A 15334-nucleotide genomic window follows, 5' to 3' on the forward strand; every position below is an offset into this window, starting at 1 on the left:
TACGCCAGATGCCCGGTCATGAAAGGTGCAGGGCAAGAGACTTGTCACAACCTTGTGGCTCCAAGTAACAGTCACAGAACTCACAGAAATTGAAGTGATACCTTTACTTAAGTACATCAAGTTGAAACTGCCAATTTTCAGAAAGACTTAGCTTGTAAAGCAATGTTTAAGGCACAACTTGTTAGATTCAAGTCAGCTGGGCAGGACAGGTGTGACTTCTCCATTGAAATGTGAGGAAATTGTCCTGTTACATAAAGTCGAGTTTCACAATGGTGTTTGGCATAACAGGTCTCTTTCTGCAGGCTGTTGTTATTCCTGCCTGATGGGGTAACTGAAGCCATTATTTTTGATTCTGCTCTTCTGGTTCAGAGGGATTCTTTGTCCAGTACAGAATCTAACCTGCACCCATTAAAATTCTGAAGCAGTACCTCCAGAGAATATAGGATTTCAAAATAAAGATCTGAAGTTATTAGATTTGATCCATAGGACTCAAAGATAAAAAGCATGTTAGGAAATAGGTCCCAGCACACTGCTCCTGTAAACTCACCTTGAAAAGAATGGCTACATTCAGGAGAGGCTGTGGGAACAGAGCAGAATCTATTAGGGAGCTCCCCTGTTGACCCGAACAACAAACAGATGGGAAAAACGGCGAAGGGAACTGTTAGGGACTGAATTGTGTCCCCTCTCCCGGCCCCAATTCCTATGTTGAAGTTCTAACCCCTGCTACCTCAGAGGTGACTTTATTTGGAGCCAGGGACTTTAATAAAGAGGTAATTAAGTTAAAACGTGGTCATTAGAGTGGCTCTAATCCTGAATGTCTGATGTTTCCACAAAAAGGAAAGATTAGGAACACAGTGGGGTGGGATGCCCCCCGAAGAGCAGGGAGACAACACCTGTAAGCCAGGGAGAGGAGGAGTGCCAGGGAAGGGAGGAGCGCCAGGGAGGGGAGGAGCGCCAGCCAGGGAGGGGAGGAGCGGCAGGGAGGGGAGGAGCGGAAGGGAGGGGAGGAGTGCCAGCCAGGGAGGGGAGGAGTGCCAGCCAGGGAGGGGAGGAGCGGCAGGGAGGGGAGGAGCGCCAGGGAGGGGAGGAGTGCCAGCCAGGGAGGGGAGGAGCGCATCTGAGGGAGGAGCGACTCCCAGGGAGGGGAGGAGTGCCAGGGAGGGGAGGAGCGGAAGGGAGGGGAGGAGCGACTCCCAGGGAGGGGAGGAGCGCCAGCCAGGGAGAGGAGGAGCGCCAGGGAGGGGAGGAGCGCCAGCCAGGGAAAGGAGGAGCGCATCTGAGGGAGGAGCTACTCCCAGGGAGGGGAGGAGCGCCAGTCAGGGAGGGGAGGAGTGCCAGGGAGGGGAGGAGCAGCAGGGAGGGGAGGAGCGCATCTGAAGGAGGAAGGCCTCCTGAGGACCTCCCAGAGCAGTGAGGATGAAATCTCTGTTTAAGCTGCCCAGTCTGTGACATTTTCTTACCACAGTCTAAAACAAACCAAGGGAAGATTCAACATAAATGTAGGTAATGGAGTCCAGAATCTAAGGCAGCATTGTAATTTAAGACGCTTTGAAACAAGGCCATAAATGTAAGTGCTGCACAAGCTTACCTATGGATAGCTGTATGCCAAAACTTTCCTTCTACAACTTTCTAACAAAACGTAGGAAATAAGACACACATCTGAAGTTCTTCATCTTCATTTTCCCATACTAACTTCAAATATTCTAGAAGAGTGTAGTTATGGCTGACAGTCGGCAGCCCAAGAATCTGACCTGTTGTACAAAGAGATCAAGTGGGGGCAGGTATTTGGTCTAGCTGATAAGACACGGGGCAGGGGACCAAGGGCAGGGGGCTGATGCCCACCGTCAGCTCTGAGTGTAGCTCCTGATTCAGCACCAGGTCGTGCCAACATGGCAGCCAGCGGGCACAACTTGAGTAACTGGCTTCCTTCAACCAACCAGGGAGAGAAGGGCTGAGGGCCCAAGCCCTGACTATGGCTCCTCCTCCGACTAAACCAGCTATGGCATAAACGCTGGGAGTGAAAGAGCCCATGGGAGAGCTCAGTCTGTCATTTACTTTCCTTTTCTCAAATACATTTCAAACAAGTTTTTAAATTTCAAGTAAGGGGCCCAGCGCGGTAGCCTGGTGGCTAAAGTCCTTCCATTACATGTGCCGGGATCCCATATGGGTACCGGTTTGTGTCCTGGATGCCCCACTTCCCACCTCCCTGCCTGTGGCCTGGGGAAGCAGTCGAGGACGGCCCAAAGCACTGGGACCCTGCACCTATGCGGGAAACCCAGAAGAAGCTCCTGACTCCTAGCTTGGGATTGGCTCAGCTCCGGTCATTGCAGCTACTTGGGGAGTGAACCAGCAGATGGAAGATATTTCTCTCTGTCTCTCCTTCACTCTGTAAAATTTGACTTTCCAACAAAAATAAATCAATCTTTAAAAGTAATAAATTTCAAAAAAGTCAGCTTATGTCCACATCCAAAATGCCCATCTACCAAGAAAGGAATTTTACAAATTGGTGACAAATTCATTTGGGTAGCTTTTATTATTATTATTATCAGTTGACTAGCATAATTATCCCTTCAGTCGACACCCAAGCTAATTTTTTTTAAAAGATTTATTTATTTTTATTACAAAGTCAGATATACAGAGAGAGGAGAAGAGACAGAGAGGAAGATCTTCAGTCCGATGATTCACTCCCCAAGTGAGCCTCAACGGGCCGGTGCACGCCGATCCGAAGCCGGGAACCTGGAATCTCTTCCGGGTCTCCCACGTGGGTGCAGGGTCCCAAGGCTTTGGGCCGTCCTCGACTGCTTTCCCAGGCCACAAGCAGGGAGCTGGATGGGAAGTGGAGCTGCCGGGATTAGAACCAGCGCCCATATGGGATCCTGGGGCTTTCAAGGCGAGGACTTTAGCCGCTAGGCCACGCTGCCGGGCCCCAAACTAATTTTTTTTAAATCTGTGAAATCTGGGAATATTTTTTAATCTTCCATGGAAAAATCACATTTCTCCCCTTCACTCTAATTAGGAGTCTTTGTGCAGCCTTGTAGATTACAAGCAGATTGCTTTTCCAAATACCTCAAATCAAAACTAACAGCATTTGGACACGAGTAATTACACACACATACATATGAGAAGGCCTACCCAACACACCTAACCGGCAAACAGGAGTTCAAAGAGTTAAATAACAGAAGGAACTTTCTCCTGATGAAATCTGTACCACATTGTAACAGGCAATGAAACAAAGGGAGAGTTGATGGATATGAAAACACTCCCAGGCTTGCAAAGGAAACTGGGCCAGCTTTCAGATGGCGAGACAACATCACCTACAATGGGAAAGAAACCAGAGTGACACCAGACTGCAAACTTAAACTTAGAAAACAGAGGAATTCAAAAACTACAGAAAGAGAACTGAAATCCAAGAATACTGTACTCAAGGTAAAGGAAGACTACCCAAAGATGTGGCATTTCACAGAATGTGTTTCAGAAGAAACTTCATGGAACAAACAAACAAACATTTAAAACAAATACAGGAACTATGGCAGAAATCTCAGAAAAGGAAGGGTTGGGTTTTGGCCTAGCGGAAATCTCAGAAAAGGGAAGGGTTGGGTTTTAGCATAGCATGGGAGGCCCGTGTGCTGTGTCAGAACACTTAGAGTCAATTCCTCGCTCTGAGGCCCAAGGCAAGGCTCCGGCTGCTCAAGCCCCTAGGACGCCGCAGGTGCTGCTGAAGGTGCTGCTGCTGGCAGGGGCCAACCACGCTGAGCTCCAGCTCCTGGCCTAGCCCTGGCCGCCGTCGGCACTGCAGAGTGAACCAGAGGCTGGAGAGAGAGGCAATGTGTGTGTACCTAGGTCTTAATTTTAAAAGGGGAGAGAGAAAAAGAAGATGGCACAGCACTTAGGGTGGAAGCAGAAGAGATCAACCAGAAAGGAAGTAAAGGAATTATCTCAGCAAGCCTAGACGGTTAGAAGTTGCAGGAACTAAAAACAATAGAGAAAAAAATAAGTCAGCCTGCCTGCCTAGGAAGAAAAATGAACATTTTAATGGTAATCACATTTCCCATTTATCAATAGGACACAAAGGGAATAAACAGCAACTTTTCAAGCAACAAAGAAAAGGAAACACAGAAATAAAAAAGAGAAAAATGAATCGCTTTAAAGTATAAAGAAGATAAAACCAAGTACTGAAAGACATATTAAATTTTCACTCTCAAAGAGCATGCCAGGGGTTGGCATGGTACTGCAGCATGCCAACTCTGTGCCTGTAGCACTGGCATTCCTTATGGGAACCAGTTCAAGTCTTGGCAGCCCTACTTCCAATCCGGCTCTGTGCTGATGGCTGGGAAAGCAGTGGAGGATGGCTCAAGGCCATGGGCCCCACACACAAAGGGGGAGACCCCAAAGATGTCCCTGGCTCCCAGCGTCCAAATGGCCCAGCTCTGGCCATTGTGACCATCTGGACAGTGAACCAGTGGATAGAGGATCTCTCTCCTTCTCTCTGTTATTCTCCCTCTTTTTCAAGTAAAGCAAATAAATCTTATTTTAAAAAATGTATGCCACAGGGCCCAGCAGCGTGGCTTGGTGACTAAAGTCCTCACCTTGAACACACTGGGATCCCACATGGGCAAAGATTCTAACCCCGGCAGCTCCACTTCCCATCCAGCTCCCTGCTTGTGGCCTGGGAAAGCAGTCGAGGACGACCCAAAGCTTTGGGACCCTGCACCCATGTGGGAAACCCGGAAGAGCTTCTGGTTCCTGGCTTCGGATTGGCTCAGCTCCAGCCATTGCACTCACTTGGGGAGTGAATCATCGGACAGAAGATCTTCTCTAATCTCCTCCTCTCTGTATATCTGACTTTGTAATAAAAATAAAATAAATCTTTTAAAAAGATGTATGCCAGACTCTTTTTCTTAAAATGATGTATAGGCACCACTAGAGAAAAAGGATTAAGAATCAGAATTCAAGTGCTGCTGTTGTGGCATAGTGTCATTAGGCTGCTGCCTGAGATGCCAGCATCATCTATGGGTACCAGCTCAAGACCCAGTTGCTCCACTTCAGATCTAGCTCCCTGCTAATGTGCGTAGGAATACACTGGAAGATGGTTAAAGTAATTGTACTACTACTGTACTCAGGTGGAAAAGCTGGATGGAGCTCCTCGCTCCTGCCTTCCGCCTGGCCCAGCCCTGGCCTTGACAGTCATTCGAGTCTTTCCTCTCTAATAACTCTTTTTCAAATAAATAAATAAAATCCTTAAAAGAATTGGAATTTGCCTCAACATCATTGGTGAAAGTAAAAGCAAGTAATACAAAGGCTTTCAAATTGATGAGGGAAATTATTTCCAATCTGGAATTCTATGGTCAAACTTGTGGAGAAACCAGGAGTTATCCCATCTCAGCAATTCTCTGCCCAAAGCTGCAGCTTGCCCTTGGTCCACCAGCACAGGGAGCACCCTAAGGTGGCAGCATTTATCCAAGTGGTATTACCTCTACTTTCTTTGGTACATTTTTTTCAACTCAAAGATTAACATTAGATCAAAAATCCCTGTAATATGTTTTTTCAGCTCTATTTTAAACTCCATAATTTTCTACACAACTTTTAAACTTACTATTCATCTGAGAGTTCAAATAACCTAGAATCCATGGGACCTCTAAACAATAAGTCAGCAGTGGCAGGGAAGATGCTGCGTCCCAGGTCGGATAGCCCCAGTGGGACTGCCAGCTCCAACTCCTGATGGCGGCTTCGTGCCGAGACAGCCCAGGCCAGGCAGCAGGTGACGGCCCACGGACCTGGGCTCCTGCTGCCCCTGAGTGAGACCTGGACCACTCGGCAGTGGCCCAGCTCCAGACTCCAATCAACATCAGCCAATGTGGGCTTTGCAAGAGCAAACCAAAACGGATGGAAGCCCACCCACTAACACTCTCTCTTTCTGCCCCACAAATACATCTAATGAACATAGATAAACTTATTTTAAAAGAGAAAAAGGAACTTAAGATAAATCAAAATACAGAAATAACTCATCATGAAACTACGTTAAGACACTGATAAACACTACAAACACCAATGCAAACACAGAAACCGGGTTAAACTCCTGGAGGGTTTTAGCTAAAGAATTAAATGTTAGAATAAAGCTATAATTATAATACCAAAATATAAGAGCCATAGTAGGCAGCAGGATTAAGTATGTCAATTTTCATTAATTTTTCTAAAAGTAGAGTTACATAGCTTCATATTGGAATACCAAGTCAAATAACAAAATATAATGTTTTTCAGAATCATTTGTCTTCTTCTGCAGAACACACGAATTACTATTTCAGTGGGAAAATACACATGTATTTAACAGTTCAGAAATTCCATTATTTTTATTTTTAAATCAAAAGAGGGTCGGCACCATGGCTCAATAGCTAACCCCCCACCTTCAAAGCCCCGGCATCCCTCTTGGTGACAGTTCATGTTCCAACTGCTCCAGTTTCGATCCAGCTCCCTGCTTACGGGCTGGGAAAGCAGTGGAGTAAGGCTGAAGTTCATGGAATCCTGCACCTACATGCGAGACCTGGAAGAAGCCCTTAGCTCCCAGCTCTGGATCAGCTCAGTTCTGGCTATCATAGCCAACTGGGGAATGAAGAGAGGATGGAAAAATAAAGCTTAAAACAAATAAAAGAAGCTGATCCAATACCAATGAGAAATGACCAGTCTACCAGACATACAGATATAATATCCAAGCAAGATGCTATTAGTGCATAAATAAGCAGAAAGGTTAAATTGAAAAAGGAAGAAAGTAACAGATCTGCATCCATACGAAAATTCAGTGTATAAAGAACGTGACGCTACTGATTACAGCAGGAAAGATTATATAACAAGTTAGAATCACCAGAGATATTTGAAAAACATAAATTCCAAATGAAATAAAGATTTCATCATAAAAGATAAGATCTACGAGAAAACAGGGGAAATCGTTTATCTTAGAGTAGGGAGAGCCCATGTTTGTTACAACATTAACATTACAAAAGATTTAAAAATTCACCTGCTGGGACCAGCAAGGTAGCACAGCTGGCTCAAGCCCTAGCTGCTCCTCTTCCTAACCATCTCCCTGCTATGGCACCTGGCAGCGGGGAGGAAGACAGCCCCAGCGCAGGGGCCCTGCACCAGCCCTGTAACTGGCCCCTGACCTCAGCCTTGAATGGTCTTAGCTGTTGGAGCCATCTGCAGAGCAAAAAAAGAAGGAAGATCTCTCACTCTGTCTCTTCTTTTCTGTCACTCTGCTTTGCAAATAAATAATTTTTTTTTAAAGATTTATTTTATTTTTATTACAAAGTCAGATATACTGAGAGGAGGAGAGAGAGAGAGGAAGTGGAGCTGCCGGGATTAGAACCAGCGGCCATAGGGGATCAAGGCGAGGACCTTAGCCACTAGGCCACGCCGCCAAGCCCAGTAAATAATTTTTTAAAATGATAAACTATATATAAATAAAACCCTTCTGTAAAAGAAAAATGAATATGTGAACTCAAAAAGGCAACTGGAGGAAATACACTTGAAATCATATGCTAAGTTTTTCCATCTCTCTCTTTTTTTTTATTTTATTCGTTACTTGCCAGGAAAAATATATAATGTCTGGGTCAGAAAACAAGCAACTGTTATCTCACAGAGCACTACAAGCCAAAGACCAGGCCTCCAAGGGCAACCGGCAAAGAATCTGATGGCCTTACACGCAAAACTGGGTACATACCACAGGAGACAAATCCCCAAACTATGCAAGCCAGAGCTCCTGTAACAGAGCTCCCAGTGCACCCCTCAGGAACTCAGAGGAACTCAGCCCCTGTTGAGAGCACCTAATGATTTATGGGGCTGTCTAGGATAGCTGCAGACCAAAGCCCTGGGGAGGGCAGCTGTAAACAAGTTTCAGGAAGTGTTTTCCCATTGGGGCGTGGCTGCGTGTCCCGGTGCAGGAGTGACCTTTTGGCTGATTGGTCACTTCCCATGTGCAGGGGTGACCTTTTGGCTGATTGGCTAGGTGTTATATATAAGCAGGTTGGGTCCTGGAGGTTCTGGAGAAAGAGGGGAGAGAAAGAGGGAGAAGACGGCTTTCCTGTTTGCATGCTGCCTGGTGGAATAGAGTTCCTACACGGTCACTCAGCGTCGGGTTTTCTTCCGCGGGTTCGGAGATTCCCCGACAAGCCCCAACCCCAGAGAACTCAGAGGAACTCAGCCCCGAACTCAGAGGAACTCGGCCCCAACCCCAAAATCTGGAGGGCTTTGCCCTAGGAAGTTACAGGAGCTTTTTCTTCTACCCACAAGGATTGCCAATAAGTGGCTCTGGGAAAAGATGAAGCTTTGGTCCAAATCTGCCATCTCTACTCCTTAAACCAGGGGCCAGGAGTCTGGGGTTCCTGCAGAAATGTGGAAAAAAATTTCACAGAATGTTGCTTCCTGGCCTTGTCACATAATGTTCATTTTCAAGACAATAAAAATAAATAAAAACATAAGTCAATGGGAAAATTCAAGGAGCAAAGAATCTAACAGCCAATTTGCAGAACAGAAAATGTGAATGAATCCATAAAGAAAAATATAACCTTTTATAATGAGGAAAATGAAAATTAAAATATCATTTTTTCACTGCCATATTCTTACAAAGAATATTATTTTACGAAGATTAAAAGACAAGGCTCAATTGTAATCAAGGAAAGAAACAAGTAATTCTGTCAACAGGCATCTTAATGCTTAACAAAACATAAAACTACACATTGTCTCCCTAGTAATTCTCCTTCCACACCTGCAAAATTCTCATGTAAACAGAGCCATTAGCAATTAATTAATATAGAAGAACAGTAGGAAAAGTATCAACAGGAATTGGTAAAATTACAATCATTATCCGAGGGTATCAGGCAGTTCTTTCCACAAGACCCCTCCAAGGGGTTAACGGCAGGACCTCGCTGTTTGCCAGGACTAACCAGGATCACTCTATACATGGTTTAACTTGTGGTTACAGTATCCTGACAAAATGGGAGCTCAGCCAAACCACAAAAGTCTAGTTTGAAGCCACATACTCAGAGAGGTCAAATGTGTATGATTCCCCGAGGAGTCACAAATGCCAGTCAGGAGCAGCATGGACATGTCAATGGTCAAGGTCTCCCTTCATTAGCGTTTCAGAGCTTCAGACCAGGAGGCAAAGGCCCTAAATGCTCCTGTGGCTGGCCCATCCCTTCACCAGGTGTCGCCCCACTAAGCACACAGGAGGCCATGCTCAATCCTCCCTTGGAGTGTATTCAAACTTCATTTTATAATCCCTACTTTCACCTCTCTGAACCATAATACAGGAGTCAGTGGAAAGTAACTACGGCAAGCCAGTTAATGCCAGGGACAAGGATACAATCTATGTTTGTGGAAACTGAAATTAAATATATGAGCTTTCAGTATTAAAAACTGAAATTTATGCATACATTTTTCATAATATGCATTTTTATATTTACTATGAAGAATATACCAGTAAGATGATTTTGCATCAAGATAAGCTCAATGTGGATTTTCATTTTTCCATAACTTTTTCAAGTACAATCATACAGTATAATATTCAAATTCATTAAAATAAAGCAGACCTAAAACAACCTACATTTTCAATGCAATCACCATTAAGATACCTATGACAGCTCTATAAAATTAGGGGAAAATCCTGAAATTCATAAGAAATTATAAAAGATCCAGGGGATCCAAAGTGATCCTGATGGGGTAAAAAGCAGGAAATATCACAATACAAAACTTCAAACTACACCACAAAGTAACAGTTATTAAAATGGCATGATAATGGTATAAAACTTGACAAAAGAACAGAATGGAAAGCCCAAAAATTAATCATCATACTGACAAGCAACTGCTTTTTGACAAAAATGCACAGATCGTATGTTGGAAAAAAGATAATGTCTTCAATAAACGGTGGTGGGAAAACTAGATGGATATACGTAGAAGAATAAATTACATCCCTATTTCTGACATTTGCAAAAACAAACTGAAGATCTGAGACTATGCAGTTGTTGGAAGAAAATACACGGGAAATACTCCAAGACATTGGTTCAGCTAACCACATCTTTTTTTTTTTTTTTTAAAGATTTATTATTATTGGAAAGCCGGATATACAGAGGAGGAGAGACAGAGAGGAAGATCTTCCATCCGATGTTTCACTCCCCAAGTGAGCCGCAACGGGCCGGTGCGCGCCGATCCGAAGCCAGGAACCAGAAACCTCTTCCAGGTCTCCCACACAGGTGCAGGGTCCCAAAGCTTTGGGCCGTCCTCAACTGCCCTCCCAGGCCACAAGCAGGGAGCTGGATGGGAAGTGGAGCTGCCGGGATTAGAACCGGCACCCATATGGGATCCCAGGGCGTTCAAGGCGAGGACTTTAGCCGCTAGGCCACGCCGCCGGGCCCAGCTAACCACATCTTGAATAAGACCAAGTTCCTCCCCCAAAGCCCAGACAACAAGAGTAAAGTTAAACTACTGGGATGATATCCAATTCAGAAGCTTCTGCACAGCACATCAACACAATGAAGAAACATCTGACAGAATGGGAAAAAAAATTGTAGGCCACCTAATCAATGTAAAATTAGTATCAAGAATATAGCAGCATCTCAAAATACTCAACAACTACCATAAAACAAGCAATCCCATTAAGAAATGGGTAAAGAACCTCAACAGAGAGTTCTCAAAAAAAAAAAAAAAAGAAATACAAATGGCCAATAACTTTTTTTAAAAATGCTGAACATCAAAAGCCATCAGGGAAATGCAAATCAAAATCAGAATGAGGTATCACCCATGGGAGAAGGGCTGTTACCCAGAAGGCAGAAAGCAAACATCAGGATGGGGAGAAAGGGGAATTGCCAACAAGTGCCTGAGTGGCTGGGTGGGGTAAGAAGGCAACGCCAGCTCACCCAAATGGCACAGCCCCAGGGGCTGAAGTTGTGATCACACCAGCGGATACGATGCACACCTCCGCATGCTGAAGACAGACAAGACTGAGCACACCCAACTTTGCTGTGACTCTAGACTCGTGCCCTACCCTCGAGCAGGGACCAGAGTGCCCTGGTACCATGCACCACACAGGCCTGCATAGCTGCCCAAAAAAAAGAAAAAAAGAGAGAGAGAGACACTCCACTAAGCCATGCAGGTATATTTCGAAGACCAGAGCCATCACAGGAGAAAATTAACATGTTTCCTCAGACACCTACAAATAAATATTGAAATTCAAGTAACATGAACAAGGGAGAAAATATGACACCACAAAAAGAACACAACACTTAAATATTAGAATATGAAGATGAAGGGATTGATGAAATGCCTGAAAAAGAATTCAAAAGAAAAACCATTAGTTATTAAAAACACAGAAAATACATGAGTTGAAGAAATCAATATATGATATGGATGAGAAATTCTGGCAGAAAACAAAGATACTGAAGAAAATTTTAAATGGTTTTTTTTTTTTTTTTTTTTTTTGCGAAGCAGAGAGGCAAACAGAGATGCCGAAAGCCGCAACTCCCATGCACTGGCTGACTAGCCAAAAGACTGTAACAGTACAAACAGGAACTCAACCCAAGTCAAAATGAAAAAATTTTAAAGATTTATTTATTTGATTAGAAAGGCAGATATACATACAGAGAGAAGGAAAGAGAGAAAGATCTTCCGTCCGATGATTCACTCCCCAGTGGCTGTAGTGGCCACAGCTGAGCTGATCCGAAGCCAGGAGCTGGGAATCTCTTCCGGGTCTCCCACACGGGTGCAGGGTCCCAAGGCTTTAGGCTGTCCTCAACTGCTTCCCCAGGCCACAGGCAGGGAGCTGCACGGGAAGTGGAGCAGGTGGGACATGAACCCGTGCTTACAACGCGAGGATTTAGCCACTGGGCCACTGGGCCACTGGGCCAGGCCCAAACTGAAATGTTAGAAAAATAAAATTCAATATGTGAAATAAAAAACACAGTAGAAATCCTCAACAATGGACTCAGTGAAGCAGAAGAAAGAATATGTGAGCTAGAAGACAGATCTCTGGAAATAACGAAGAAAGAAACTTGAAAAAATTGAAAACAGTGCTCAAGAGTTACAGAATACCATCAAACAACCAAACACATGTCTTAAGAGTTCTTGAAGACACCAAAACCCGAAATGGATTAGAAGTCTTATATAGTGAAATAACAGCAGAACGTTTCCTTATTTGAAAAGACAAAATTCATTCAAGTACCGGACGCACACAAAGCTCCCAGCAGAAATGCTCAGAGAAGACCTTCACCACGACACGTTACAGTCAGATTTCCAGGAGGAAACACAAAGGAAAGATTCTAAAATGTACACAAGGTAAGCCACAAACGATTTCTCATCTGAAAACATAAACGCTTGGGGAAACATAGTCCAAGTTCGAGAAGAACACTCTGCAAACTCAGAATAGGAAGATCCTCATTTACAAATGAGGGTGAAATAAAGACCTCCCGAAACAATTTGTCACCCTACAGATGATACTCAAGAATACACACACATTGGGGCTCGGCGGCGTGGCCTAGTGGCTAAGGTCCTCGCCTTGATCCCATATGGCCGCTGGTTCTAATCCCGGCAGCTCCACTTCCTCTCTGTCTCTCCTCCTCTCAGTGTATCTGACTTTGTAATAAAAATAAAATAAATTAAAAAAAAAAAAGAATACACACACACACACACACACACACACACACACACACACACAAGCATGAAAGAACATGAAGGCAGAAAATCTCCACAAAAGGAAATCCAAAACAAACATAAGAACACTTGTAGAAAAATGGATTTTACCTGTAGAATAATTACCTGTCTAAGCTATCAGCGATGGACTTGTGTTCACAGCGACTGGAACTTGGTCACAGTTGATGGGGAACCCTCTTACAAGCACCAAATGGCAATGGGGGGATTATCAGCCAAGGTTCAAACCATGAAAACAAGAGCTACACCTACAATACTGACCACCATTTTTGCCCTATAGACATTTGCCATTCCATGGAAAAACAGCAATGGTTCCAAACTAACAGATGGAGAGAGCATCCTGCATCAGAGAGCCTAAGTCCACTTCTGATTGGACTGCCTGTTCAGGTGCACACAGATGCAGCAGACGATGGCTCAGGTGAGTCCATGCCAACCATATGGGAGACCCAGACAGAACACCTGGCTCCTGGCTTTAGCAAGGCCCAACCCAAGCTGTTGCCAGCATTTGTGGAGTGAACCAGCGCACAGAAGGTCTCTGCCTTTCCAATAAAGGAATCATTTTAAAGAACAGAAGAACCAAAAAAATATTCTAGAACTGAAATACACATGATTGAAACTAGGAACTCAGCTGTTATTTAATTATACACAACAAAAAACAAAATAAAAAATAGAAACTATGCAAAAGATGAACGATATCAAAGAGGTTAAGAACTGCAGAGGGCCAGCATGGTCCTCTGCCTTAAAGCGCCGGCATCCCAGGCATCCCATATAGGCACCAGTTCATGTCCTGGCTGCTGCACCTCCAATCCAGCTGCCTGCTTGTGGCCTAGGAAAGCAGGAGAGGATGAAGATTGTAGTGTGATATCATTGAACACAGTGCTGTGGTGAGATGCCCAGTTACCATCACTATGTCTTTCTACCAGACAGAATCCCTCCAGGTCAACAGTTGCAGGAGCTCTGAGAATAAAATAAACGTTTATTGAAACTAAATAGAGAAATAGTGATACTGATTACATGAAGCAACATGGCTCAAGATCACAAGCATAATGTTAGGAGAGAGAGCCAGGTACAGAAGAACAGATTTAAACTAAGATTCTGTAAACATAACATTTAAAAAAATAACACCTAAGGCATAATTAATTACACAGTTTAGGTGCACATAATTCAAAGAGAGAATTACATGAGAGCCCGGGGGGTGTCGAGAGTTCAACCAGAACAGGTGACATCTCCAAGGAAGACAGAGTAGGGATAATTAAGCAGGAAAAGAAACAGAGGTGAGAGTTAGAAGCACAATTGATACTTACATGAATGTTTGCTTTATAATAACTTCCTCAATTACACATACATGTTCTATGTACCAATGTATACACTTCACAAGTTAAACAAAAGGAAAATTGGAAGAAGGAAGAAAACGAGCTGGCATTTAAGGCGTCCGTGCAACCTTGCCTGGAACTAAGATGTGTCCCAGAAGCCAGCAGCTGCAAGGCAGCCACTTGCCCTCAGCTCCGCTCTGTGGCACAACCACCAGTTCCTCTGGCAGCTTCGCTGCAGAGTACAGTTTTAGGAGTCTCATTTCCAAGTACACTCCAGATACCCCACCCGCCTCCATCCCTTCCAAATGCTTGGCAAGCATTTAATACCTATTTGCATGTGTAGTTTCTCTTACCACAAGAATCCTGACAAATCCTGCTCACCCTAAAATGTTTAAGGAAAAAGACAAAGTGGCATTTTCAACATGAAGTGTTAACACTAAGAAAGCAGAAGGGCTAGACAGGGACCTCAAAATCAATGAGTCATGAGTCCATTATTTTTAACAGGTGTCTCAACACAAACCCAAAAACTCAACCATTACTTAGCAATTCAAGAAGCTGACTTGTCAACTTTTATCATAAAACAGGAAAGAACCGGTGAGGAGGAATAAACAGGAGGGGCCTGCAGGGGAGCACAGGCCAGTTCTGCTGACCTGGAGTCTCGTATTCATCTCCAGGAAGTAGAAGTTCTTCTTTGAGTCCACCAGGAACTCCACAGTGCCAGCAGAGGAGTACTTCACTGCTTTGGCCAGAGCTACAGCTTGTTCTCCCATCGCGCGTCGAGTCTCAGGGTCCAAAAAGGTGCTATGTTTGAAACAAACACCAAGCTATCTTTTATGCACATATCAAAATTTTTAAAATTTTATTCCAATCTGTATCATCCATATTGACAGTTCACAGTGGGGCCTAGATGCTTTATATACATTTTATCCTATTTGCTTATTGCAGGGAGTGTAACATACTTCACCAATCAACTTCAGGCTTTATAAAACTAATATTAGAACTTTTTAGGTTATATTGCAACTTCAATCCAAGATGAAGAACACTTAACTTCTGTTTCGCTAGTAAAATTTTACATATATATCCAGAGTTGCTTCAAGCTATGATTGAGACAAGTCTTTAGAAACCAACAAGTCACCAATTCTCATCACTCAGATACCGTATTTGCAAATGTGCCTACTTGCTCAAATGCACTGGGAACCCACAATCAGTGTTACGGCATGTTTGAGGACATTCGTGGCTCAAGCATGAGCTATGGTCGTATGGGTCAGCACCATGAGCGCCATGTCCAGGACCCAGACTACACACTAAATGAGAGGCCTCTCGACAGACACACA

The 15334-nt window shown here is 44.1% G+C and overlaps 1 protein-coding gene across 1 annotated transcript in view; it reads right to left on the minus strand.

Moving 5' to 3' along the window:
• Nucleotides 1-15334, minus strand: part of PCCA (propionyl-CoA carboxylase subunit alpha) — a 376803-nt gene that overhangs the window by 197447 nt on the left and 164022 nt on the right. The window contains exon 12 of the mRNA XM_004577373.2: nucleotides 14651-14801. Within this exon, the coding sequence (XP_004577430.2) occupies nucleotides 14651-14801 (151 nt within the window). The remainder of the gene's footprint in view (nucleotides 1-14650; nucleotides 14802-15334) is intronic.

This window comes from Ochotona princeps, chromosome 12 (assembly GCF_030435755.1).
Source record: "Ochotona princeps isolate mOchPri1 chromosome 12, mOchPri1.hap1, whole genome shotgun sequence".
In the NCBI taxonomy this organism is placed as follows: Eukaryota; Metazoa; Chordata; class Mammalia; order Lagomorpha; family Ochotonidae; genus Ochotona; species Ochotona princeps.